The sequence below is a fragment of the Pimephales promelas genome, chromosome 24 (assembly GCF_988280905.1).
Source record: "Pimephales promelas chromosome 24, fPimPro1.hap1.1, whole genome shotgun sequence".
Classification (NCBI taxonomy): Eukaryota; Metazoa; Chordata; class Actinopteri; order Cypriniformes; family Leuciscidae; genus Pimephales; species Pimephales promelas.
The window spans coordinates 6,280,301-6,306,527 of NC_142792.1; the positions used below are offsets into that span (position 1 = coordinate 6,280,301).

Below are 26,227 nucleotides of genomic sequence, written 5' to 3' on the forward strand. Positions count from 1 at the left end.
GGCAAAAACACCCCCAAAAAACACACTTATGGTATATTGCTTGTATGTTTCAAAGACACTTGTAATGGATTTGTAATGTACTTGCAACACAAATAAAGTACACTTTAATATTACTAATCAAGCATGCAAGTAGTCCCTACACAGGCATATAGTTAAAGTATACTAAGAATACTTGAAGTTGGTCCAATTCATTACACTGACTAAATACATGCACTTAAAGCTTTACTACAATTTAATTACAACTAAAACATACTTAGTACAAAATGAGTTGTTTCAAAATAGCACACTTCAAGTTAACTAATGATTAACAAACTTGAAGTATATGATAATTAGTCTTTTTTCCCACCAGGGTACAGCATGTCAGTTTAGTATTAGCTGCAGGCCCCAAATCAAAATATGTTTTTACAGGTAACCCAAATGCATACCATTTCCAAGTATCCATTCAAATATGCATCCTTTTAAAGCTAATATTGCCCACCACAACCCTAAGAACAGGGTTTCTAATGGTTCTCTGATGCAAATGTACACTGATGAGCCAAATCATTATGAACAGTCAGAGGTGAAGTGAATATCGTTGATCATCTCCTGACAAGGTCACATATCAAGGTCTGCAACAAAGATGTCTGTGGAGTGGTATACTTTAATGATGCAATATACTACACACTCATGTTTTTCAACACTTCTGCATTCTGCATAAAGCCTTTTAAGCCATTCTCGTGGGTTTGTACCTAATACTTTTTTGTATTGCTGAAATGTCTGTCAACACACATCATGTCCCCGCTAGAGAGTTAAATGAGTCACATTGAACTGAAGACTTACATGACGACTGTATGCATGACTAAAACAACAGCCGAAACAGAACAGCCTGTCCGATATATTCATTTTCATTAGACCAACTGTTTCAAGCAATAACATTTCTAATGTTTAGCTTCCCTGCACACGCATCAATATCAAAGATGCCTCCCATGCAGAAAATTAAAACTTCATTGTCAGAATGGAAAGAAGGACTTTGATAAATTATATTTTAACAGGTAAATGAATTCCCTTTCATGCATCTGAAACCTAACAAAAAAAGCAAGCCAATGCGCATAAGTTGTTTTGAATAAGTGTGAAGTTTAAGGTCAGTTCAAGAACAGCATAAAGTTATAATTAAAGCATAAAGATCAGTAATTGTATAAATCCCCTTGATGCCAACATTCACTACAGGACATACTCTGTGCATGACAGCCTGGGGGCATGTGCTGTCTCGGCCCTTAATTATGTCATTAGTGCTTTGTTCTGCTTTCTACTCAAAAGACGCTGTGCTCTGGCCTGCTCCAGTTCACACTTGATCTCTTTTCTCTGTTTTAATTACACTATTTAGCTCTAATCACGTGACCTCTTTAGAGGTGCAAGCAATTTTGTGATGCACTGCCCTCTAGTGGTATTGGAATCGGATACTGTGCAAACTTTGGCAGCTTGTGGTTAGGCTTGGTCAGCCTGATATGTGGTAATTTAAGTATGTAAAGCAGAGATGCTTGAGTGAACATTTAACAACCAATTGTCAGAATAATGAGCGGTAATTGATGACATATACTGGAATCCAGAAAAGATTTCTGTATTTCAACATGGCATAAAAAGACGAAAGGCCAACTGGTGAAAGGTCATAACTAGGTCAAATTTGATCTGACCACAGGCTTAACCAATGTTCTGAACATGTATATACAGTCATTTATATAAAGTCAACCAAATTCTTTGGTTTTCCAGCATTTCCATAAATTTTGTTTTTACCTTTTGTAATAGTTGTGAATGAGTCCCTCAACTGTCCTCAATGTAAAAAGATGGATCTCAAAATCATAGTCACTGCTGGAAAGGGTTCAAATATGCTGGAAAACCAAAGAATTTGTGGGACCTGGAGATATTTTCTGAATAACATTGGGCAGTTTAACTGCTAAGGACAAAAGGGACTCATGAACAACCATCACGAAACACACGCACACACACAAACAGCGGTGGATCATCCAACGACACAATGTACTAAGAATCAAGTTTTATATATATATATTTATATATATATATATATATGTGTGTGTGTGTGTGTGTGTGTTTACATTATTTATACCATATGGCCTACTTCTTATCTTTGCAAATTACTCAAATTATGTTAAGAATATTGAGTAAATATTTAAAGTTAATTATTTAAACTGTATGCTATTAATCCGCTTTATAGGCAACATTAACAATATATTGATTTACAGTTATGTTTCAGAAGCTGCAGAGTTTCCAGATTAAAGGCTAAACGCGAACACAGACCTTAATAGGGAAATGATGTGCATGCAAATGTTGTCAAAGTTTCCATGAGTCTACAGGCAGCAGCTGCTTTCAACTATCCGCTTTTTAGTTGCGCCAATTCTGCACATTCCAGTGCAAATCACAGCCTGCGGGCTCGGGCTCGCGCACACGCACGCGTGGAGAGGCGCATCGGACCTCTCTGAACAACCGAGGAGAAGTTTCCTGAATGCTATTCAACTGTTGGCCTTGAACACAGCTGCACTCCTTCAACGTGAATACGCCAAATCTACTCAATCTACTATATGTCTATATCTGCGTAACACGCATTGGTTATCTTTCCATAACAGAAAACTAGTTTCCGTAGTACAGATTAGGCTAGTCCTACACACTTAGTAAACTTCCCTATACTTGTTTGTTTTGTTTAAATAACACATTATAACCACATAACATAACAAAACGGATAATATTTCCCTAAACTGATATAAACATTCACGAGCAACTGATAAACATCAACAATAGCAACACGCTAAGAGATAACGTTAGGCTACATTGCCTTATTAGCCTACACAATTGTAAATATTGAAAATATAAACAAATTTAAACAAAAGTATAACATCTTTGTCATTTTTTTAAAACTTACTCACCTTATTGGAAGCACAACTTAGGTTTTCCGATTTGCTTTCTTCTTTCCGAATGAAACTCTCCCTCACTTTCGTTTATTTTGTTGATATATAGACAGAGGTCTATTGATGTTTTAACTGTGACCAATAGAAGTTAAACGCATATAAACTGTCGGTAAAGCGGACTTTTGCTTTCATGGTGGTCGGGAAAAGTCAAAGAGCTCGAAAAAATCGGAAAGGCAGTAAGTTTTCCCACGAACGGAAACAGTGTAACAGCAGGAAAGATGGAGAGGCGTGACTTCACTCCGTTTACGGTCACTGCTGGAAATCCACAGAAAAAAAAAAAAAAAACACTACTGGCGTTTTCTAGCAGGGGGCGCCGTTCACACGCAGTTCAAAACGTCACGAGGCTCAAAAATAAATATTAAATATAAATATATGTAGTAATTTAACATATTTTATAAATTTTTTATATTAAAATTTAACAAAAATTGTTTTACATATTTTGTGTACAAAACATATATATATATATATATGTTTTGTAATTTCACAAAATATGTTAAATGTATTTTTAAGTTTGCACAAGGCACATTTTCTCTCAACAAAGGGTTATGGCTATGTAAAGCGATGCTAGCAATTTATCAATAAGATAGGGAAGTAATCTGGAGAAATGCAGTTGTTGTTTTTTTTTTATTTAATTTTAAGTCCATTGGTTTAAGGGATTTTTTGACTGGCAGCCCCTCAAGCTCAAGAGGTCAAACTAAATTTTATATGAGCTGTTGATTTTTCTTATTTATTGGATGTTTACATTTTTTGACAAAATGTTTGGAGTTTAAACACTGATTTGTGTAATTTTTTCATTTTCTGCTAATAAACATTCAAATTAATCACAAATAGTATAAAACTATGCCTTTATAACAAATAAATAATAAATGAATAATAATAAATACGTTTGGTTATTACAAAAAATATTTATAATATAATTTTTAGTACTACTAGTATTATTACTAATACATCAAAGTGTAACATATTCATGGTTGTAATGGCAAAAAAAACAAAATCAAATGAAAACGTAATAGTCCACAAATTTTCTCAAATGAAAAGTTGTTTAATGCAAGGAAGTGTTACAGAATGAATATAACAACAAAAATGTAAAATACAGCTATGCTGAAAAAAATCAATAATATAATTTAAAAAACACATTTCAGCCAATAAATTAATGTCTTTATATTGAGAATTGACAGTGTGAGGTTAGCTTATGTAGGTTAAACAACAGGAACAGTTGTAAATTAGGTTAAAAAAAGAAGATAAAAAAGAAAAACATCTCAATCACACATTAAGACAGGCTTTATCTTGTGTATATACGTTTGCATGCGTCAGTCTGTACTGCACAATGACAATGTGGTTATATATGCCATTTCATATTCATTTCTGTCAAGTCAAAACATGATGAATCTGGGTAAAATTACAGCTATAGCTTAACTTTACCCAGCTGTTTGAAATAAGACAACCAGAAGAGCAGACAAAAAGACGTTCCTTTGCATAGTAGCATAGCAGTCTTAGAGGAGCATTATTTGGCAGCAAGACATCGCCACTTGTTCTAATCAGAGGCTTTATTTTGCACCTCAGACAATTGAGAATCACTTATGGGCCAATATTTTGCCGAGTTCTGGTATTCATTACTTAGACACCTATGTAGTTGCACACGCGGCCCAGAATGCAGGTGAACGGGCCTGTTTGGACCAATGAAAACAGCAGCTGCATATTTTTGGAGCCCTTCAAGCGTTATGATGAGATTCGTGCATGTGCGAGTCAGTCCCAGTGCAAACTGAAGCCCTTAGACAGCATAACTGACTCCAGGTCACCATCCTCCTCTTTCTCCCTCACTCGCTGTTCCTCCAGCAAGGCCACCAGCGCATCCCTCTGCTCCACCACATCCAGCATCTCGCTCAAAATACGCCTCTCCTCCGCCAGCTCGTCCTCTCCCTTCAGATCGTCTGAGAGAGAGAGAGACGAAGTTGTGTGAATTGTTATTAACTGAAGAACCATTCTGTGAGAAAACCAGTGGAGAAACCATTTATATCCTCTGTGTGTACTAACCATCCACGGCCATGCGCTCTCTGAGCTCTTGCTGCAGACGGCTCTGCCTGTCCTCCAGCTCCAGTTCACGTGCACTGCAGACAGACCACACAGATGAGCACAGAGCAATCAAACATTACTAGACCAGATAGCGAAGAACACACTTACATAACACCGGACCACACATTACACATCGCCAGATCAATCCACTGTTGAAAGCTGAACGTAAAATACTCACAATATCATGAGCTCAGATTCATAGCGCACGAGTGCATTCTTCTCCTGCACAAGCTTAAACCACTGATGCATTAAACTAGGATCATCTTTCTTTCCCATTCCTATGAGAGAAAGAGAGAGAGAGGATGAGGATGGGACCCTGTATGTGATGATCACGCTAACATTCACATGCATGAATGATGCTTATAAAAGGGTCAAATGAACACTTGTCGAGCACTAAAATGCAAGTAAAAATTGGCTTTGGCTTTTATCCCTCAATATAACATGGCTAAACTTGAAGTAATGACAGTCTGAAAAACATTCAAGTCAAATAAAGGACATATCAGGACATTTTAGAATTAAAAATAATAAATAAATATTAATATAATATTAAAGTTCCATTCTATAATCAATATTTTTTTAATTTATATTATAATATTGTTTAAAAGTAATATTAAATTAAAAACATTTTAAAAATGTATTTTTTTTTAACCCTGCTTATGAACTTTGGGGTCAGTTATATTTTTTTTAACATTAATCTAAAGCTGATTTTATTTGATCAAAAATCTAGTTTTTGAAAAATATTATTACAATTTCAAATAACGGTTTTCTATTTTAATGTATTTTAAAATATGATTTATTCTTGTGTGATAATAGGGGTAAAGCTGAATTTTCAGCACAAATTGAGTTAAGTCATATCAGCTGATTTGGTGCTCAAGAAATATTACTTATTAATATTATCAATGATAAAAACAGATGTGCTGCTTAATATTTTTCTGTAAACCATGGAATTTGTTTTAGGATTCTTTGATAAACTGAAAGTTAAAAAAATGAATTTATTTGAAATAGAAAACTTTTGTAACCTTACAAATGTCACTTTTGATAAACGTTGAAAAAAAAATCTTACTGACCCAAATTCTTGAACACTGAACAGTATTTACATAAATTAATAACAATATGCAAGCAGACAAAACAGGACACTGCTACAGACAAGACAATAATACAAAAACATCAGCACACACATACTGTACTCTTTCATACAGCAATTCCCAAATAATACTTGATTGATCTACTGACATTTTAGATCTACTGACAGCCATGCAGACCAATGACATGCCATGCCCATGCAACTCCATCACGCAAGGTTATAGAGCGTAAATAATATTGCAGGAGAGCAATAACATACTTAGCTGGTGTAGTGGAGGTTCTTGCACAACATAAAGAAAAAAGACTGTACAGACATAAATCGAATGATCGTGTTCTGTCCCTTTAGCTTTGGCTGTGTACAGCAGGATGAAGGAAGAAAGAGAAGAGAGGAGATGAGAAAAAAAGGAGGATTTATTAATTTTAGCTAAAAAAAATCTACAATCGGGAAAAATCGGGAAGCTGGGGTGGTGTTACCTTCAGGGGAACAGCAAGGACACAGATAGACAGGCCTTCTACGAGGAGAACCTAGAAAAGGCTCGACTAAGACCGAAGAGACGAGCAGGAAAAAAAACGGAGAGGAGGTTTTCAGGAGGGCAACAAAACGAAAGAGGGAATAATGAAAGAATGGGAGGTGCGAAGCTGAAATGGGTCGAGTTGGATGTTCATGTCCAGGCAGTGATCTGACTAAAAAAAACCTGCTGTCTTAGAAAGTAGGCCACCTGAGAAATTTGCCTAAATGTCCCCATGTCTTTCTAAGATAAAATACTACCAAAATACACCATCTACCCTGACAAAAGTGAGTTTCACACAGTCACACCCACCAGACGATACCAACCAAATAATGCTACCACCACGAGCATCTAGATTCAATTCAGACACAAAGCTAACAGCAAGCAGACAGGACAGTGTCCACAGCATGGGAAAAAAACACCACCACGTTAGCATAAAGATACTAAAACGGATGTTTCATTTATCACATTAACTAATGAGCCTGTAAAGCTGTTTGTTAGAGTCGCTCATTTGAATCAAATGTGTTGTACATACCACCCAGATGTACGTCCAAGAGGTCAGAGGTACTAGAGTCTTCCCAGAAGTCTATATCATGAGGAAGGATACATCATGAGGACCATGACCCTTAAAAGTCACAGGAAACATAAAACCCTGTGCTGCTCTGTCTCTATAATGTGTTTCAGCAAATATGCTAATAGCAATAATATATGGTGTTTTGATAAACACAAGACTTTGTAAACAGAAATATAATGGGTATGAACAGTGATAGATGGGGACATTTCATAGTACATCATTAAAAGGCTTAAACATTTATACATGATATAAGCTTAAATTAAGTGAAAAAATATACTCGGCGGGTGTAAGCTGGGGGAGGGGGGGGGGGGTCAGCGGGGTTAATGTCTCATGCAACGCTTCAGGGTTTTATTATAAGATCATTTAGATACTTTTATTTATTTTATTATATTACGCTTTGATAAATAGAAAGTCCTAAATAAAATCCTAAAATTTACTCTCATCAATTTACTGCATTCATGCTGTATGAAAGTTATTTAGATATGAGATATTTTTAGTTATTTTACTATATAATATAATTTTATATAATCACAATCTTCTTGAAACAACACAGACAAGTCCTTATTAAAGCTATAACTGACATTAATATAATTTTAATAACTGAATGCAACTCAATCAGTTATCTGTATCTATAAATGATCAAATTGATTAATAATTTTTAATAAAATACTATTCCTAAGGCTCATTTGTTTGAGGAGAAAGTGACAGGTCGTTGACGGGTACCTGCTTCGCCTCTGAGGGCCTTCTCCACAGCCACCCCCTTCTCCTCTAGCTGTCTCTGCTTTACCTCCACCTGCTCCAACTGACGCTGGATTATCTGAGACAACATACACAACAATAAATACATGCCATTTAAGAGACAAACAAACATGCTTCAAATGATGTCTCACACAGACAAACACACACCTGTGCCCTGTGCAGTCTCCGCAGCTCCTCCTGCTTGGCCTGTCTGCGCGCTGCTCTCTGCACTCGCCGTGTCAGCTTTGCATTGAGTTCCTCCTCCGTTCCTGCTCTCTGAAACAGCGTGGTACACATACTTATGCTGGAGGGGTCCGGGAACACCACCCAAACACCTACCACCTCTGTTGGACATGATGACACTCGACTGGTGGCCTCTTTGGTTGGCCGCTCAGGAAAAACACTTTTCTGTTTCTATTGAGGAACAAGATGCTGAGTGTTTCTGATTCAGCCAATGTGATTAAAGGATGAAGGGGCTCAAAACATTAAAAAAAATAATAGATGCTACCTTAACGGCGTACGCCCTCTTGAACGCCAACGCATGAGGCACGTAAAGCGACTCGGGAGAGAGAACGTAGAAATTGTATTAATCTAAACTTGTATTTCGAGTACAACAGGTAAACAGTTCAAACTTCATGTATAACCAATATAAAAATACACATCTATGAACTACCAACCACAGAAAACTGTGCTTTACAAGCTAGTTTCAGCAACACAATCTAAAGTCTGAAGAGAATTCAGTGCAATAATATGATACCTCTTTCCCATTATGTCCCTCTTCACATAGTGTTTCTTTCAGTAGGGTCTGAGTAAGGTCTGACTTGATCAAGTCAGACAATTCCTCCCTCATCTGAGAGCACAGCAGCCAGAAATAAAGACATTTGATTGCCTCTAAAGTTTAATAATAAAAATCACAAAGCGCTAAATGTTTCCATCGGTCCAGCTATACAACTTTAGAGGAGTGACGGATGAATGCCAGACAAAGAGTCCTATTGTATAAGACTGAGAATAATTGAACTATTTGAAGATTGAAGAGAACCACAAGAATATGTACACTAAAAGACAAAAAATCAATACTGATCAATACAAAAGAAAGGGATAAAAGGGGCTAAATTGTGAGAAATCATTATGTGCTTGATTTTTCAACAAAAAGAGTTCATTGTACTATGAAAATGTACTCTTTCAGAATATAAAAAGACAATTTATTGGAACTAAGCTGCAAAAAAGACTCATTCTGAAATCCTTCTGACACAAAGCACCACATGTGAAAAGGACGTTTATATACAGGACAGGTACTGTACAAGTTTTAAAGGCACAGCAGAAAAAACGTTTAAGTCCAAGGATCAGAGAAAAGGGTGAAATGGTCATAAAAAAGTAAAAAAAAAAAAAAATGTGCAAAGAAAAGTATTTATATAATATAGAATATAAGATACAAATATATTACAAATAATAGGCTAGCATTAGAGTGAACCATGGGGGAAAAAAGCTTAAAAAATGAAATATGTACAAATTATAATATTATATATATATATATATATATATATATACATATACATATACAAATGTTTTAAAAATATTAATATAAAATTACGTAATAAGAACAAAACGGGGGTCCTGGTGGATACACCAGTTTGTGAAGATTTTTGGTCATTTGTGACATTGTCTTTACATGTGAAATAATAATTTACTTATTTATTTTACTTTATTATCTTTTTTTTCTTTATTACATTTAACCACTGTAATATTCTGGCCTTGCAAGCAGTATTGATACATTGTATTGTCATGTACTGGATGAAAAGAATAAAAAATTGAATTACAAAAAAAAAAAAAATTAATATAAAGAAAGACAATAAAGTGAGAATCCAAGAAGAGGGAGTGTTTTACCCTACCTGAACTCTGAGAGGACATCTTTCTAGAAGAGCATGGCAGGACAAGTCTGTGTCTTCAGAAAAACTTGGATTCTTCCGGAAACACAGGTCTGAGATGAGGAAATACATAAAACCTTGCATCCACAAGTTCATGTGATACCTTTTATTTATAGATCCATCAATCTCACCTGCGGTTCTGTTGATACCCGGCACTTTCCGCTTGCTCTCAGTGTTGGATGCGGCAGGAAGAGTTCCTGCCACCACCACTGCCTCCTTCCTCTTCTTGTCCTTTTTATACACTGAAAAAACGGTCTTCCAGAGGGACTTCTGCTTCCCTGGCTCCTGCTGGGTTTCAGCTGCAGCATTCATGGTCTTCTTGCTTTTACGGGGCGAAAACAACGAGTTGCGCTTTTTTTCCTTCTCTTCCACACCCTTGTCCGCCCCCCACAGCTTTATCTCGGACCTACGAAGCCTGACCTCTGGTCCCCCTGCCAACAGTGGGGCGATCAGCCGGTCCGGGAGCGTCCTCCTGTGTTCTAGCCTACGGTTGTCGCCGGTCTCCACAACGCCAGAACTTTCTGGCAGTCCAGAAGCCTCTTCCGCCTCATCCCCACACAGGATCTCAATTTCATCCGGGGGAAGACTTTGAGCTTGATCGAGTTCTGGTTTAAAACCGTCCCGCTGCGGGACACAAGCAGCGTAGGTAGATGTGAATGCCACAACCTCTCGGTCCAGTATGGGTTCGGAGTGGCGAAAGGCGCGACACTGCTTGCTGACAAGAGGGGAGGGAGATGGGCTGTAGGGAGGTGTCGGAAGACCTGTGTCTGAATTTAAAACACTTTCATTGGCAAATGATGTGGAATTGAGATCCAAACCCTGCTTATCCACCATCACACAACCCTCTACAGTGATGCTGAGTCTGTGGATTACAGAACAGCGGCCGATCGCCCCTTCTAAAGTGACGCCTGTATCGCCATCCATAGTGGGAGATCGTCCAGGTGGGGATGTACTTTGAAAGTCTGTCAGAGAGGGAGTTTGTGTGCTGGAGTCACAGTTTCTTGCCATTGGGTTGGCAGAATCCAAAGCAGAGTTATTGCATGTGACTGACGTGTAAAAGCTTTCTTTAGCATTAGATGTTTGAGCTGCCTTATGTTTGGGGAGGAATTCTCCGGGCAGCGGAGTCAGGCCTAAACTCTTCCTGATCTCAGCACTCTTCAGCCAGAACTCCTCCACGACATCTGACCTCGTGGCAGGTGGGATCTCGGGGTTTGTCGACAGCTTAGGTGTGGGTGTGTGGCCTGATTCTGGTTGTTTCAAGGAGGGTGGGAACTCTATAGGGGTAGGTGATTGGTGGAATGGAATGGACTCTTCCTGTTGGTCACATGGTTTGGACTCTCTAAGTGAGCTGGCGTCTATGTCTGGGTCGTCACTGTAACCTTCACTGGACTCTAGTTAATAGAAGAATGAAAAGATAAAGAAAAAAATCTAATGAGAATGTGAAAGAATTCTAGAATCCAGAAAAATTCATTAACAAAATAACTTTGCGAGGGAAGCGGTGCATTCTTTCAGATGTTCTTAAACAAGCAGTAGCATGAAGCAGCCTGAAAAAAAGATAAGATGATAAAGATGGCATGGGTCATAATTTTATATATATATATATATATATATATTACTACATGAAATGTATGAATAACTTGGCAAATATTTAAAACAGCCAAACTTAAACAACTGCAAATTATTTCAATAAAATCCAGCAAAACCCCAAAACATAAAAGCCAATGCAATTTCAAAATATACACAGATTAAAACACACTATTTTTCATGCACAGCCTGCGAATGAAATAACCTGCAAACAAGATCTTTTGGGTTAAAGTAATGCAGCAAATGCTAAAGAAGACTATAAATGGTCATCGGGGGTGGTGCTACCTTGAACAAACCCCGCCTCCTCTTCCTCAAGCCACACCCCCGAGAGCCGTTCCTTCTCCCAAGGGCAGTACTCACCCTCTATACACATACATACACATTGTGTCAACAGGCCAAAATACCCACACACAGTCGTGAACACACAACAATAAATGCATACAACAAGCATGCCAGTATTTACCTCACACACAAGTACACTGACCAAAATATTGTGAGAATATGACACCAAAAAATGTACAAGTTGTTAAAATGAACAATACCTTATATTAAGATGATTTCTCTGAAATAAACAAGCTATATAGTGAAGAAATTATAGATAAGATTTAACTTTTTTGCTCATTTTATTCGTCATTTCTAAAGATATTGAATATGAAAATATGCTCACCATCACTAGACACACCCTCTTCATATTCTTCTTCTGAAACTTCCTCCTCCTCTTGTTTTTCCTGGTTTTCCCCTCCCTCTTCATCCTCTAACCCATCCCCTATGTCTAATTCTCTCTCTCCATTGGTCCTAGAGGGCAACCCCTCCCCCTTCTTCCAGGCAAGCTCCTCCTCCTCTAGGTCTGACTCAGAGCTACTGAAGACCAAAAAAGAAACATATTTACCAGGACAAAACATGTCAGTGAACATTAGGAGCATAACAAGAGTGTGTTTTGGATACCTAGACTGCTCCTCTGTGTTCTTCTCCAGCAGGCTAGCACTGAGGTTGTGCTGCGCGAGCGTCTCCTCTGGAACCTCCTGCAGTGGGCTGTCCTGTTGCTGTGGGCAGGGTTTGTAGTTCTCCAGCTCAATGCGCTCTGGTGTACCACACAGTCTCTTGGCCAGGCTGGATGCCATGTCTGCATGGGCGCTGGAGGACCAGCAGTCCGGCGGAGTGGCTGTGCCCACTGACCCGGGAGAGGACAAAGACGTAGAAGTTGAGGATGGAGCAGGGGGAGCCTAAAGACGCATGCACGTACACACACACACACAGACAGAGAATAAAGACACCAAGAATGATAACAATAACTATATTAGCTACCACACCAACAGATAATGTTCTACTTTATTTAATTGCACAGGTTATGTATATTATATAATAATTATATAATGCTATTATTGTATTTATAACATGTAAATAACATTTCACATAAATGGTTACAAAATATTATTTAGCATAAAATACATTAATATAGTTGAATGCAGTACATAAATTAGACATTAAAATGTATTACATTACATTAATTACAAAAAAAAATGGTGTTGATTTTAACTATATACAAAAGAGCTTCCTAATTTTACTAATAATGACATAAATAGTCATTATAATAATATTGCAAGTGTACTATGAAACTATATATACACAAAACTGGTGATCTGATGAAAGATGAGGTTACCTGAGCAGGCCGAGGGGCCACAGACGGGGCCGGTCTCTTTCTTAAGCTAGCCAGTCTGAAGCTGTAGTGGTGCTTACAGTAAAACTTCCCTGTACACACCGAAAGATGAGAAAATAAAAAAAGTAGCTGATGCAGGGAGTAAATGTCTTATTTATACCGTGGCAGATGTCGGCCTAAATCCCGCCTCTTTTTAAAACTTTAAAAATAATTTGAGTCATGTGATCTACATGACCCTATCAGTTAGAATGTTTCGATGTTTTGACTCCTATTTTAAAAGAAAATGTTTAAGTGGCAATTTGCTGAGGGCCTTCAGATTATGTGTGTGTGTCTTACTGTCGGACAACAATAAAAGCCCTGTCCCAACACACACACATGCACACTGCAGACCTTATGACTGTGCGGTGGCAACAAAAGAGCAATTTGTTTGGCCGAAAACAGTAGCCCACGGTTAACAACAGGGAATTTTCACACTCTTTGTGTCCAGTCTTGTGACAACATCTATGAAAAGCTAAACGCCTATCATTTATATTAGGAGCATAAAATCTTAGAATCACCAAGTAATGATAATGATAATTTTATTAGTGTAAGTATTAAATGGTTAATTGTACACACACACCATGTAGTTGGTCATAAGCATAGTTGGAAAGGCGTAACGTGGAGCTGCAGTGGTCACACTGGAAGCAGCTCCTGTGGAAGAACTTTCCCTCCGCGCTTAGCCTCTCCATGACATAAACGCGACGGCCGCAGAAATAACACACATCACTGCCGCCCATATTCACAGGAAACTCCTTTTGAGATCCCTACAGGTGAGAAGTCAAAGGTCAATACATAGCCAGAATAAAGATAGTAGTAGTTACATACCCAGGGTGTAACCGTATTATTTTGTTATTATTTATTATTATTATTTTATTTTTACATTACATTACACTATATTACATTTAATTAAATAAATGTAATTTTTTTTTAATATAATAAATAAAATATGGCTAACATAATGAAATGCTTCAAACAAAAGCTCAAATTTCATCAAATGCCATTGACAAAAGTTTGATCATTACACTAAATTTGATTGGAGCACTTTCATGGACCGACGTTTTGAGTGCGGTCAGTCTATTAAAGCTGTAAAGCGTTATTAGAAAAATTGGATTACAGAAGGAACACATCACACACTCACAGTAATTATTAAATATATAACATCAAACTAAATTTAATGCTGGGTTACAGGCCTCATTCACACAGTAATACAGGCACTTAAAATGACACAAGAACAAGAGATGTTAGGGAAGATTTGTTGCCAGCACTACAGGAGAACTCTTACCAACTCCCTCCTGTGAAGGAGCATGGGAGCTTGATCCTGCTGACTCTGAATCTGATTGGCTATCTGCTGAGCCAATGAGCTCACTCCTCCCGTATACATCTGAACGTAGCTCTACAATTTAAAAGATGAGCATGGAAAACAGGCAGGAATGAAAAATGCTCCTGAGATGAAACCATCATACAGACAGTAAATGGGTTTGACAGATTGGTCTTGGAAAGTAGAGAATAAAGGAACCAAGAACGATAACTATAAAGATAACGACAGCAATAACTATGTAAGCGTTGCGTTCAAACCAACAGATGATAATGTTCTGTTTATTATAAGCGTGTGCTGCAGTTATGATGTCTGCAACTTAAAATGGTCAAGTTCTTAAAAGTTAGGTGAAAAAATCATTCTGAATCGTTCCTCTGTCGTCATTGTTATAGCTGTGGTGTGGACTTCCCTCTTCCCATTGAATTAGATTTTTTTTTAATTATAGTTCTCATTAGTAGTATCTATTAAAAAATAAATGAAAAACTGTCAGTCAAAGGAAAAGTCAGTCAGTATAAAAAAAATAAGATGAAAAAATAAGAAAAATAAAAATAAGATGAAAAAATAAGATGGACCCCCTACACAAGACACATGTATGTGTATTTAAGAATAAAATATTATTTATATATAAAATATTTATATTTATATATAATATAAATTATATATAAATAGATATACAGTATATACATGAAAATATTTCTAAAAAATATACACACATGTGTGTGTATTTATATATAAAAAATAATTATACACAGTGTCCCCATATATTATGTAAACACAAACTTTTATTTTGGATCCGATTAATCACGATTAATCGTTTGACAGCCCTACACCTAATAAATTATTTTGTCTGAGTCTGAGATTTTTCAGTTAAGACCCTCAAATCACATGTCTCACAACCTCCAGTCATTGATAGGCTGTTGAGCCCTAGGCCACTTCGTACACAGAGCGCCTTCATTACCCATTCGTATTTGGCCAACAGTCCCTGAACTACACCAGAGACCAAAGAAGCTTAAAACAGAACCAGTTTAGCCATTTCTATCGTAAAAATGTACCCTATTGGATCTCAAAGTACAGGTGTCTTTTTACTTTTCGCTTCTAATTGGCAGAGATTGAATCTTTTCCCTGTAGAGTAAACCCTGTTGCGGTGTGCTTTTTTCCTCCGGTAGGGAGAGTGGACATGGAAATGTTATGCGCTGTGGCTGTACAGTAAAACTAAACATCCAATTAAGCATCTTCTAATGCTGCAGCTGTTACTGTCAATCACCTAAATGGCTTTTAATCTAATAAAACACCTGAGAAAAGCTGGCTAGTGTATGATAAAGAGACTTTGCCAATTCTAGTTCAGCTTGTTAGCGGCTACGCTAAAGTGTGTTTGCGCAGGGGCCACAGGTTGAGTCAGCAGTTTTTGCTGGGGGCAAGATGAGCTAATTCACAGGAATACATCACAACATCTAATGGCTAACAAAGGCACTGTGACATTTTATCAGAACAAAACAAAATACTGCCAGAACCAGAACGTAACTAATCAAGCTAAATGCCTTGATCCGATATCTCTTGCTTGGGATCTATTTTTGTCGTGTCATGCTTCCTAGCCCCCCTACTATATTGTATATTTTGCTTAAAGGATAGAAAGGAAAATGGTGTTGCACCAGGTCAGGACATGATAACTTAATTTATACGCTTGTACACATGCATCACATGAATACTCACACACCTGTCTACGCAGTGCAGTGGCTGAGGCCGATGGCGAGTTCTCCTCAAATTTAGCCAGCAATAGTGTTGCCATGGACCGAACCTTGCTGTGACCCTCAGAGACCTTCGCTTCTGACCCGGGAGTTACTCCTGAAGTCATATTTTCTTTGGTATCTTGAGGAACGTCCTCCTAAATCAGGAAAATATCACAAATAATAAAAGAAATTGGGGAAAAAAAGAGGATAACACATTATACACACATTATAATGGAACTATACAGGTTATTATACAAAACAAGTCATGCCATTTACACCGCAAAAACGACTCACCTCCTCTGACTGGCCAGCCTGGCTTGTTCTCCTCCGCTTTCCAACACTATCTGCTTCCTTTTCTTTCTTCTCCTGATAGAGATGAAAAACAGCTTAACATATGGGTTACAGACTGCAGTTGTGTAAGTGAGTGTGAGTGTGTATGTGTGTACCTTGGGATTGCGTTTGCGGGACAGACTTTGTCCCAGTTTGCTGAGCAGTGAGATGGGTGACCTGGTGCTGGAGAACAGAATAGATCTCTCTTCTGAACTTTGGTTTTCTGTGTGGAGGAAAAAAGCATTTGTTTACATAAAAAATAAAAAGGTAAAAAATATGACACAAATAAAAAGAAAATAACAGATAATGCCTTATTCTGACCACTAGGTGGCGCTATGTCTTTGAGGAGCTCATGAAGTTGACTGAGGTACATGACCATGCAGAGAGAGTCACTCTCTTCCAGTGCACTCATCTCCTTGCCGGTCATTATAGGACAAATAGCAAATTCCTGCTCCGCCATGTTCAAACCCAACTGACCATTGAACTCCGCCTCGCTCTCCTCCAGAGACGCAAAGTCACTGCAGGAAACAAAGGCGCTAGTATCAGAATCACACATTCAGAAAAACTCAATGTAATAATACAGTCAGCCCACGTTTAGTTCCTAAATCTCTTGATGCATTGAAACCACTTTAAAACTCCAATGAATGTTTTCCGGCTTTTAGTTTGAGGCCATCAATATTAAATATTAGGGCTGTGCAAAAATGAATTGCGATTAATCGCATCCAAAATAAAAGTCTGTGTTTACATAATATATTTGTGTGTGCTGTATATAAGTATTTTGTATATATAAATACACACACATGCATGTATATATTTAAGAAAATGTGTTATTCATATATAAAATATTTATATTCAGTTATCTATTTATATATATATACAGAATTTAAGCGCAAATAATTCTTAAATATATACATGCATGCATAGGTATTTATATATACAAAATAATTATATACAGCACACACAAATATATTATGTAAACACAGACTTTTATTTTGGATACGATTAATCGCAATTCATTTTTGCACAGCCCTATTAAATATATAGTAATATATAAATATTTAGTTATAAGATTTAATAGATTTGTCACTTTATAGATACATAATGAAATGTGTCAATAAATGAACAAATAAATAAAAATGCCAATAAAAAAAAATTAATTGTGAAATGTCAATAAATACATCAGTCCAATGGGGAAAATGTTTTTTTATTGACACATTTCATCATTTTTCTTTAATTTATTTACTGTATATTGAAAATATAGTAAATACTTAAAAGGTTAGTTCACTCAAAAATGAAAATTAAGTCATTAATTAACTAATGACTTAATTTTCATTTTTGGGTGAACTAACCCTTTAAAACTAACTTTCTCCATTGGGAAATAGATAAAAAAAAATATTGATGTCGCAGTCACATAATACAAATTTCATACTTTTGCCAACCTGTAATACACACTTGGTTACCAGCCCTTATGTGTAAACACTACGCCACAACCCTAATTCATACCCAGATTATGAGTGTGGATTAAGAGTGTGAACTTACATGAGGTCAGGTCTGAATCTGTGAATGAGAGCACACAGGGCCAGGCCGCTCCTCCAGGAAGTTGTAAAGTCCGTCACACACACATTCATGTAACCGTGCGTCTGCTCCTGACACCAGGTCAGCAACTTACTGTAACGAGCCATTGACTCTACACACACACACACACAGATAGAACATGTGAGCTTGTGTATGACTAAAGTAATACAGGCCTTGTCGAAGTAACACATACCTTGTCGTGTAAGTCTTGGGTGTGGGGAGCTAACAGCATCAAGACGCAAAACTGGACCCTCACCGGTGTCTATGAGATGACACACCTGTACACAGATTTTCAGCATTATCATGAGCATTATTCCTGGTTATTATGACTCGATTAGGACTGCATGTTTCTAACCTGAGCAGCGGTGATGAGTTGCAGGTTGATGTTGGGATAGCGGCTTGCAGGATCCACACTGTATTGGCTGTAGTTTTTACTGACGTTTTCTGGTGTTGTCTGAGGAAGCAACCGATACAGACTCTCTCTGAGAAATGGAAGAAACAGAGGGGGAATATTAGAAGAGAATTATGTTTCCGAAATTGTCAAAACTGAATGTTTATAAATCATTTGGATCCCTTTTTAGCTCTGACCTCTCCGCCAGAACCTCTAAAGGGGGGTTGCCCTGACCCCAGCTGCGAACCATCCAGGCCGTGTCCATGGCTGCCAGGAAGCCCCGAGCTATTCCTGTTCCCATTGGCCAGAATGGCTATAGGAAATTGTTTTTTTTTTTTAAATCAACAAAATAAAAGCCAACAATACCTGAAAATATTACAAAAGCTCTCAGAATGTACTACAAAAAAAAAAATCACTATCTGCATAAGATATTATTAACTAGCTTTAAACTGTAGTTTATATTTGTAGACTTCTAATCATAAAATGCACTGAAATATATGAATAAGTGATGAAATATGCCAAATTAAAATCTACCGATATTCAAATTCTGTCCGATACCACTTAGCAAATAAATATATTGATATTATAGATGGCTGATAGATGGCAAATATAAAAAAACTGTCCGATGCAGTTTTAATAAATAAATTGTTAAAAAATAAATATAGTGTGAATAAAAATCAACAAATTATTTATATATATCATGAGCTATTTATTTACTGATCAAACCCCTAAATCCTGTACATTTTAAAATATTGTACAAATTTAAACATACAATATAATCAAAATATCTATACCGATAGATAATTAAAAAAAAATGTTACATGCTGATAACCGATATGATACCGATAAACTTAAACTAAATATATTTTTTCTTCTCAGGTTAATTTATCTTGTTTTAAGGTTAAAGTTTTGGATATTTTAACTGCTAAAGAAGAAGAATAATTAATAATAATAATATTTTTTTTGCATTGCTCATTATCTTGCTCTCACCTCTAGTAAACTGTCCCCCACCAGAGTGACCAGCAGAGGGTGTTCCCTGCGCTGACGCACCAGTGCTGCGTTCTCAGAGGCGTACATGCAAGTAAAGTCAAACATGGCCACATCTGGCTGCCCATAGTGATTGATGGCAAAGTCCAGAGAAGGAAGCTGATGATTGGTAGAGAAATCAGCTGCTTCACGAGCGTACGAGAGCAGTGCATTCTGGTCCACGTTTTTCCTGGACAGCAGCATCTCGGTGTCAGCATAATCCTGAAAAACAAAAATAAAAGAAGAATCACTCACAATGGTATGTACGATAAGATATTTGCGCACAGCATCCGATCATGTGACGACTCACGTGCAGAATGACTCCTTTGTCCAGAAGACTTTGTTTTTTGGCGGTCATTACAAAGTAGTGAGTGTCATCTTTGTAGTATACTATATTCTCTAGATCAACTCCTGCACAGAAAATATATTGACAGATACTCATTGTGTTTACATCATTTTAAACGCATGATAAACCCATTCATAGAGAAGACAAAGGTGCCTAACTGTGTAAAAATGAATATTAGTTGAGTGCAATAAATATGGTCTTGGTATCTTTGGATCCTGGTAATTTTTAAGTTACACCGCAATAATTTAGTACCGGTAGCTTGCCGGAGGTCCTGGAAAAACCTCTGGTTGAAGATGAAGGCGACACCGCTGATCTCCTCCACTTTAGCCTCAGCGGTCGTGTTGCGATTGATGAAGTTCGCTGTGACGGCAATGGCTAGTTTCCCCCGAAACTCCTTCCTGCGAAACCCTACCAGACACAGACAAATCAAACCCTTACATGGGAGTTTTGAAAACAACGAATTAGTGATGTTAAGATTACCAACGCAGGGTAAAATTAGAATAGGGGAAGTGTCTGTTATAGATGACTGTCTGAATGGTGACATTTCCTTTGACTCAAAGTAAAGTACAAATTAGAGAACAAAATGTCAGCACAACACATTTTTGGGGGTTTTGATGCATGAATGAGAAAAAGGAAGATAAGTGAAAAATAGCAAAAAACTGAGGAACTTTATTTATAAACTGTCATGATGACAAATACGGTTTTATATTAACCATTGACTGAAGCTTCTCTGTCTGAGTACAAGGTCTGAGACTGTGTTTTTTGCATATACCTGGTAAGGTGTTTCTTCTGCCGTCTGCACCAATAACCACATCAAACTCCAGCTGTCTGACTGGATGAGAGTTGGGGTGGACCTCTGCTCGCCAGCCAACACCTGAACAGGACATGGACATGAAAATTGTTAATAAATTTGCAGATAAAATTAGGGCAAAATTGTTACATTTCTCTTACGCTTCTCCTGGTCTTCGGGAGGTTCCAGTAGATGTTTGAACTCCACATTCACGTGAACCTCGACACCCAATAACAAGGCCACCTTCAAAAGCATCAGCTGCAGCTGACGAATACCTGAGCAGAAATAGATTGACAATAAATACACTAAACTGTTTAGAAATCCACAAAATCAATTCATGAGAACATCACAAATGCTTTAAGAATACACTACAAAATATTATATTGTTAATCAATGTCTTTGTCTTATTTTGTTTTTCATCAATACATAAACATCCTTAAAAAGGATTAAATTGAGAAGCAAAACTGCATATTTTTATGTTATTTCATATGTAAAACTTTCAACTGTAAAAATTAGATGATACACTGTATATGAATAAAATATTAAATTTGCCAAAGTATAGCTATAATAAAATTCTGGCTGATACTGTTTAACCAATAATTAATTTTATTTTATGGCTGATTGTTTTTAAATGCTTAATTTTACAATTTTTGTATGAAATTTATTTGATTTCTGTACAATTTAGTCTAAATAAATAAAAAATACAAGTCTAAAACCAAAAATAAATAGTTTTAAATACCACACGTGAATTAAGGTAACACAACATGTACATTACAAAAAAGGATATTCATTTTGATATTTGCTACAGACTAGTATATTTATTTAATACATTAAATTTTAATTATAAATTTAAATAAATCAACTTATTAAATATTTAATGTTTTTTTAATAATTAAATGGTAAATATAAAAATAGAGGAAATACAAATTTAATGCTAATTTAGACATCAAATATCAACTAATACTAAGAAAGGAATAGAAATCAAATTACACGAAAATCTATTAAATATCTAAATGGCATTTTCTCTATGAGCATTAAATGCCATCCAAAACATTTAATGTAACATTTAATAAAACGAAAAAAAGTCAGGACATTTATTGATTCCCTGGGAATTAATGTGTATTAAGAAAGTTTTTTTTTTTTTAAGTAAATCAAATTTTGATTCCATTTTGATCTCATGTTTACTCACTGATATGATCTATGGCTCCAGCACAGAACTTTCCGTAGAACTTTTTGGCCCCCAAACCACGGAGGTCCTGAATGGTGAAGGGCCAGAGATGCAGAACATTGTTCCGTGAGAAAGCGTCGCGCTTTTCCACAAGAACCACCCTGGCACCCAGAAATCCCAGCTCTATAGCCGTCCGCAATCCACACGGACCTGCGCCTATGATCAGACACTGAACACACAGCAAAACTCACATGTAAAACACCGTTCAGCACGCTATAAAGAGAACTCTCTCTTGTAATGCATTGCGGGCGACCCTGTGTTAGTACCGTGGTGCTGGTGCAAGCGTGGCCTCTCATGTACTCCTTCTGGCTGGCTCTTTTGTCCAGTTTGGCCCATAGTGCTTTGGCCTTCCAGTAGTGCAGTCTGCTCCTCAGGGTGTGGTAGAACTGCGGCTGACCCACGGGATGCAGCTTCAGCTCTTCACACAGCTCCTGGAAGGCCCTGAGGGTCTCTCTACACGTGCCGGCCTGCACGAAGGCGTCGAACAGGGCGTGTGCGTGACACGTCTCGGACCGTCCGTCCCACATGTCTGCTTCTCAAGACCCACACAGGAGTCAGCTCACCTCCAGAACACACCAGACACAGGGCATCTGAGAAAGAGAAATTGTTTACAGGGCTGCAGGGTGATATTGGATAGAGAGACGGGGAAGAGATGAACGTGTAACATAGAATAGAGAATTGTATCTATATCGGTCTATGATGGAGATAAAAAGATTCAAAGCAATTCGCATAGATAGGCTGTGAAGCAGATGTGTCAGCAAAACTTCTGCCACATTCTTCTATCTCTATATTTATCTGCACATCCTGTTCCACTCAGACACACGTCTCTCATTATAGCTCCTTAAATCAGTTTGTCACTGCGCATACAAATGTCAATAAAATGCTCAAGGAAAATATTTATATTGAAATTGAATTACTTGAATTGAAATGTAATAATGTATGTCTCATCCTCCGGTGCTGCACACATGCACAATACTTGATCAATATCCGACAAATTATTATATAAGTGCAATGAACAATCAGCGATATAATATAACATAATCACTGTAAAAAAATATTGATGGTTTAACTTAAAAAAGTAAGTAACTTGTGTTGCCTTAAAATTTTAAGTTGATTGATCTGGAAAAAGTGAGTTAATACAATGAAGGAGATTGATTTAATCATCAGAAACTCAAAATAATAAGTTATCTCAACTAAATAAATTATTATAAAATTGATTTGACAAAAGAAAATGTGTTGGGATAACAAATCATGAAAATATTTTTTTTACAGTGTAGAGAATTGAAATTAGCTAATACTTGGACATTTTATGATCATCATTTTTGTCAGTTCAAAAAAAAAACCTTTTGTCAATTAATAATGCAAAATTTCTGTTCTCAAATAGTACATTGAGTAAATATAAAATAAATAATAGTGATATAATTGAAATAGTTATATATTGGATTATATCTTAAATATATATATTATATTATATCAGGGAATAGATTAAATTATTCTATACACACATTTATAATATATTTTGTTTATTTATATATATATATATATATATATATATATATATATATATATAAAACATTATCATAAACAGTATAAAATAGCTTAAATGTGTTTGCAGTGGCTCCAGCACTGATTCTGATTGGATGTTGTGTAAAAAGGGCAGGGTTTGCAGCACTCTGTGGAGTCATCAATATATGACAGACAGTAAACCACTTCATTACACACATTACAAAAGATTACAGCAAATGCATTGACCTAATTCATTCAGCACTACTATTCAGCTGTGCACTCCAGTCTGGATGAATAGTTTAACCTCTAAGCGCCTACATAAGAATGACTCACTAAATGAGTTTGCAGATGACGTCTGATTTGATACCTCGTGATTATATGCAATGCTAAGCAGACTATTTAAGTGTGACACTGACTTTGGTGTCCGAATCCTTTTTATAGATGATTTTCTTTCTCTCTAGCACTCACTTGTCTTTTTAAATTATGACAGAATGAATCTGTCTTGTCTCTGAGACCGAATAGGATACATCTAGGATGCATGCAACCCGCTGGGAGAACGTGACTGTCAATCTAATCTTTCTACTATGAACATTAATGACTGTGTTGACTCAAAAATGAAAAGTCTGTCATCATTTAGAAAACTAAATGGTGACCAGAAGCTGCCAAGCTACCAAAATGACAAAAAGCACAATAAAACGATCATGAACTTGTATTCTAAGTCTCCTGATGACGCATAATAGCTTTAAACAGTTGTTTTTCACTGATAATCTCCCCCACACTTCATTAACCACATCATAAGGAACCCCTGAAGGAACATGGTGATTTTGTGAAAATTATATGACAATGCTTTTTTGCATTCCCCAGAAAAACTTTGCATTCACTTGCAAAATGATCACACTCCCCAAGAAACAAAGTTTTTCAGGGGAATACAAAAGTTTTTAAATCTATTTTTTCCTCCCACCTCATTTTTATTTCTTTTTCCCAAACAAAATCCATTTTGAAGAATGTCGGTAACCAGACAGTTGATGGACCCCATTGACTTCCATAGGAAAAATAATACGTCAATGGGGTCCATCAACTGTTTTTTACTGACATTGTTCAAAATGGTGTTAAAAACTCATACAGGTATGAAACAACTTGAGGGTGAGTAAATAATGACAGAATTTTCATTTTTTAACTAAACTATTCCTTTAAGCAATAAATACACTCACAAGACTTTCAAGTAAACTCTCTAAGAATAAGAAGAACAGCAAGTGACTCACAAAACAGAAATTTCACTGCATTGGACGACATTTAATTTACGCATGATCATGTCCACCATAAATGGAGGGCGAAACCCTGGAGCATCATCATAAAAATGAATGACCTGCATCAATATCCTTATTCCGCTCCCTCTCTTCTCAAATGTCTCAGTGATTGACTGCTGTGCCGACTGAGACCAGAGGATTATAGAGAGTGCTGCAGAAAGAGGATCGATCCATTTTTCCACTAGTCAGCCATTCAGACATTGATTACACCGTGAAACTATAAAGGCATATGCACATATTAATGAAACTATACAGCTGATCATTGAGTACATACACACAGTAGAGTCAAAGTGTTCCCATGTAAACATGAATGACCATCCAACAGCTGCAGTCATATGCAATATCCATATCACAGTTGAGCATCTGAATCAATCTAGGCTGTCACACAACGCATAAACACTGCAGAGTGACACACACACAAATACATTCAATTCAACACTAGCAAGTGATACTTACCGTGCTGTTTCTCTGCGTGCTGCACATGCTGCTGACATGCTTTCCTTCCTCTTCTCTCACTGTGTTTCTCTCTGGCAAGTTCCCAACTGGATCTAGAGCTGTTAACTCTGGTGTCATATACACAGCTGCAGTGCAGGAATTAGCTCCACCACTTCACACACACACACACACACACTCTGGCCTCTTTCTCTCTCCACCATCTCTCTGTAGCCAAGGTCAGAGGAAGGAGCTACCAGGCACTGTATGCTGACTCCGCCTCCACACACACACACACACACGCACGCGTTCAAACAGGCAACAAACACAAACATTGTCTTTCAGGACACACATGTATCTCTATGCCACATACACACTGTAGATGATTTGCATATTCCTGCCAGCGCCTGTTAACTGTACAGATTCATTATTGCAGTGGATCTGCTGGTGGTTAGTGTTGGAGTGTTATTGAAAGCAGCCCTAGATCTAATCTGATTTACCCCGGGACGGAGGCTCCTTAAAGAGATTACAAAGCGCAGATGAGGGGAGGGTGAGAGAGGAGAGAGGAGAGGTGGAGGAAAGACTTAAACTATAACACTTTTGACTACTTGAGCTTTAGCTCTGCTGAACATAAAAATAGTGTAATGTCTCCCTCAAGTGGCTGTTATGCATTTTGGATTGAGACACTATAGAAATTCATAATAATAATAATAATAATAATAATAACAAATACAAATAAAAACTTTTTTAGCTTTTCAATCTGGGGACCTTTTAATATATACATATATATATATTAAAATAAAAGTAAATTAATAATTAGATTAAGACATCACAAAAAAATGTGATTAAAATAAAAAAACAGAGATTTATGAAATAGCCTAGATTACAATAGATAAAAATTAAAACGGACTTATGTAAATAAATACAAATTACATTAAAATTAATTAATTAATTAAATAATACATTTAACAAAATGAATACGGCTATAGACCATTTCACAAGATGTAAACAACACTGGTCCAGAAGCACTTCCTGTTTCAGTTTTTTTACACTACATAAAAGCTGGGATAAAATACAACCAACAGAACATTTAAAACTGAATCAAAAAGTTAAAC

At 36.8% G+C, this 26,227-nt stretch overlaps 2 protein-coding genes across 13 annotated transcripts in view; both read right to left on the minus strand.

Annotated features, from left to right (window-relative positions):
• Nucleotides 1-3,187, minus strand: part of tspan9b (tetraspanin 9b) — a 17,052-nt gene extending 13,865 nt beyond the window's left edge. The window contains exon 1 of the mRNA XM_039667933.2: nucleotides 2,916-3,187. The gene's annotated coding sequence lies outside the window, so the exon portion shown is untranslated. The remainder of the gene's footprint in view (nucleotides 1-2,915) is intronic.
• A 791-nt stretch (nucleotides 3,188-3,978) lies between these two features.
• mical3b (microtubule associated monooxygenase, calponin and LIM domain containing 3b) lies at nucleotides 3,979-25,827 on the minus strand. 12 transcript variants are annotated; one of them, XM_089126695.1, is made up of 32 exons: nucleotides 25,137-25,817; nucleotides 22,134-22,457; nucleotides 21,829-22,036; nucleotides 20,801-20,914; nucleotides 20,622-20,723; nucleotides 20,102-20,257; nucleotides 19,814-19,914; nucleotides 19,468-19,725; nucleotides 18,675-18,790; nucleotides 18,442-18,568; nucleotides 18,280-18,364; nucleotides 18,051-18,198; nucleotides 16,833-17,029; nucleotides 16,628-16,734; nucleotides 16,476-16,547; nucleotides 16,169-16,336; nucleotides 14,422-14,532; nucleotides 13,720-13,903; nucleotides 13,104-13,192; nucleotides 12,389-12,666; nucleotides 12,111-12,304; nucleotides 11,729-11,806; nucleotides 9,991-11,250; nucleotides 9,824-9,912; nucleotides 8,692-8,784; nucleotides 8,443-8,493; nucleotides 8,103-8,348; nucleotides 7,920-8,013; nucleotides 7,158-7,208; nucleotides 5,209-5,308; nucleotides 4,992-5,065; nucleotides 3,979-4,888 (listed from the first exon to the last, which is right to left on the minus strand). In XM_089126695.1, exons 2-32 carry the CDS (start codon nucleotides 22,392-22,394, stop codon nucleotides 4,704-4,706), a joined length of 5,397 nt encoding a protein of 1,798 aa, XP_088982821.1. In that variant the 5' UTR covers nucleotides 22,395-22,457; nucleotides 25,137-25,817; the 3' UTR covers nucleotides 3,979-4,703. The 12 variants fall into 12 exon arrangements, with proteins under 12 accessions (XP_088982821.1, XP_088982812.1, XP_039523869.2 ...); XM_089126686.1 differs by lacking the exons at nucleotides 8,443-8,493; nucleotides 8,692-8,784 and adding exons at nucleotides 6,373-6,465; nucleotides 6,588-6,653 and having other exon boundaries at nucleotides 8,103-8,210; nucleotides 18,051-18,364; XM_039667935.2 differs by lacking the exons at nucleotides 7,158-7,208; nucleotides 8,443-8,493; nucleotides 8,692-8,784 and adding exons at nucleotides 6,373-6,465; nucleotides 6,588-6,653 and having other exon boundaries at nucleotides 8,103-8,210; nucleotides 25,137-25,815.
• Between the last annotated feature and the right edge of the window lie 400 nt (nucleotides 25,828-26,227).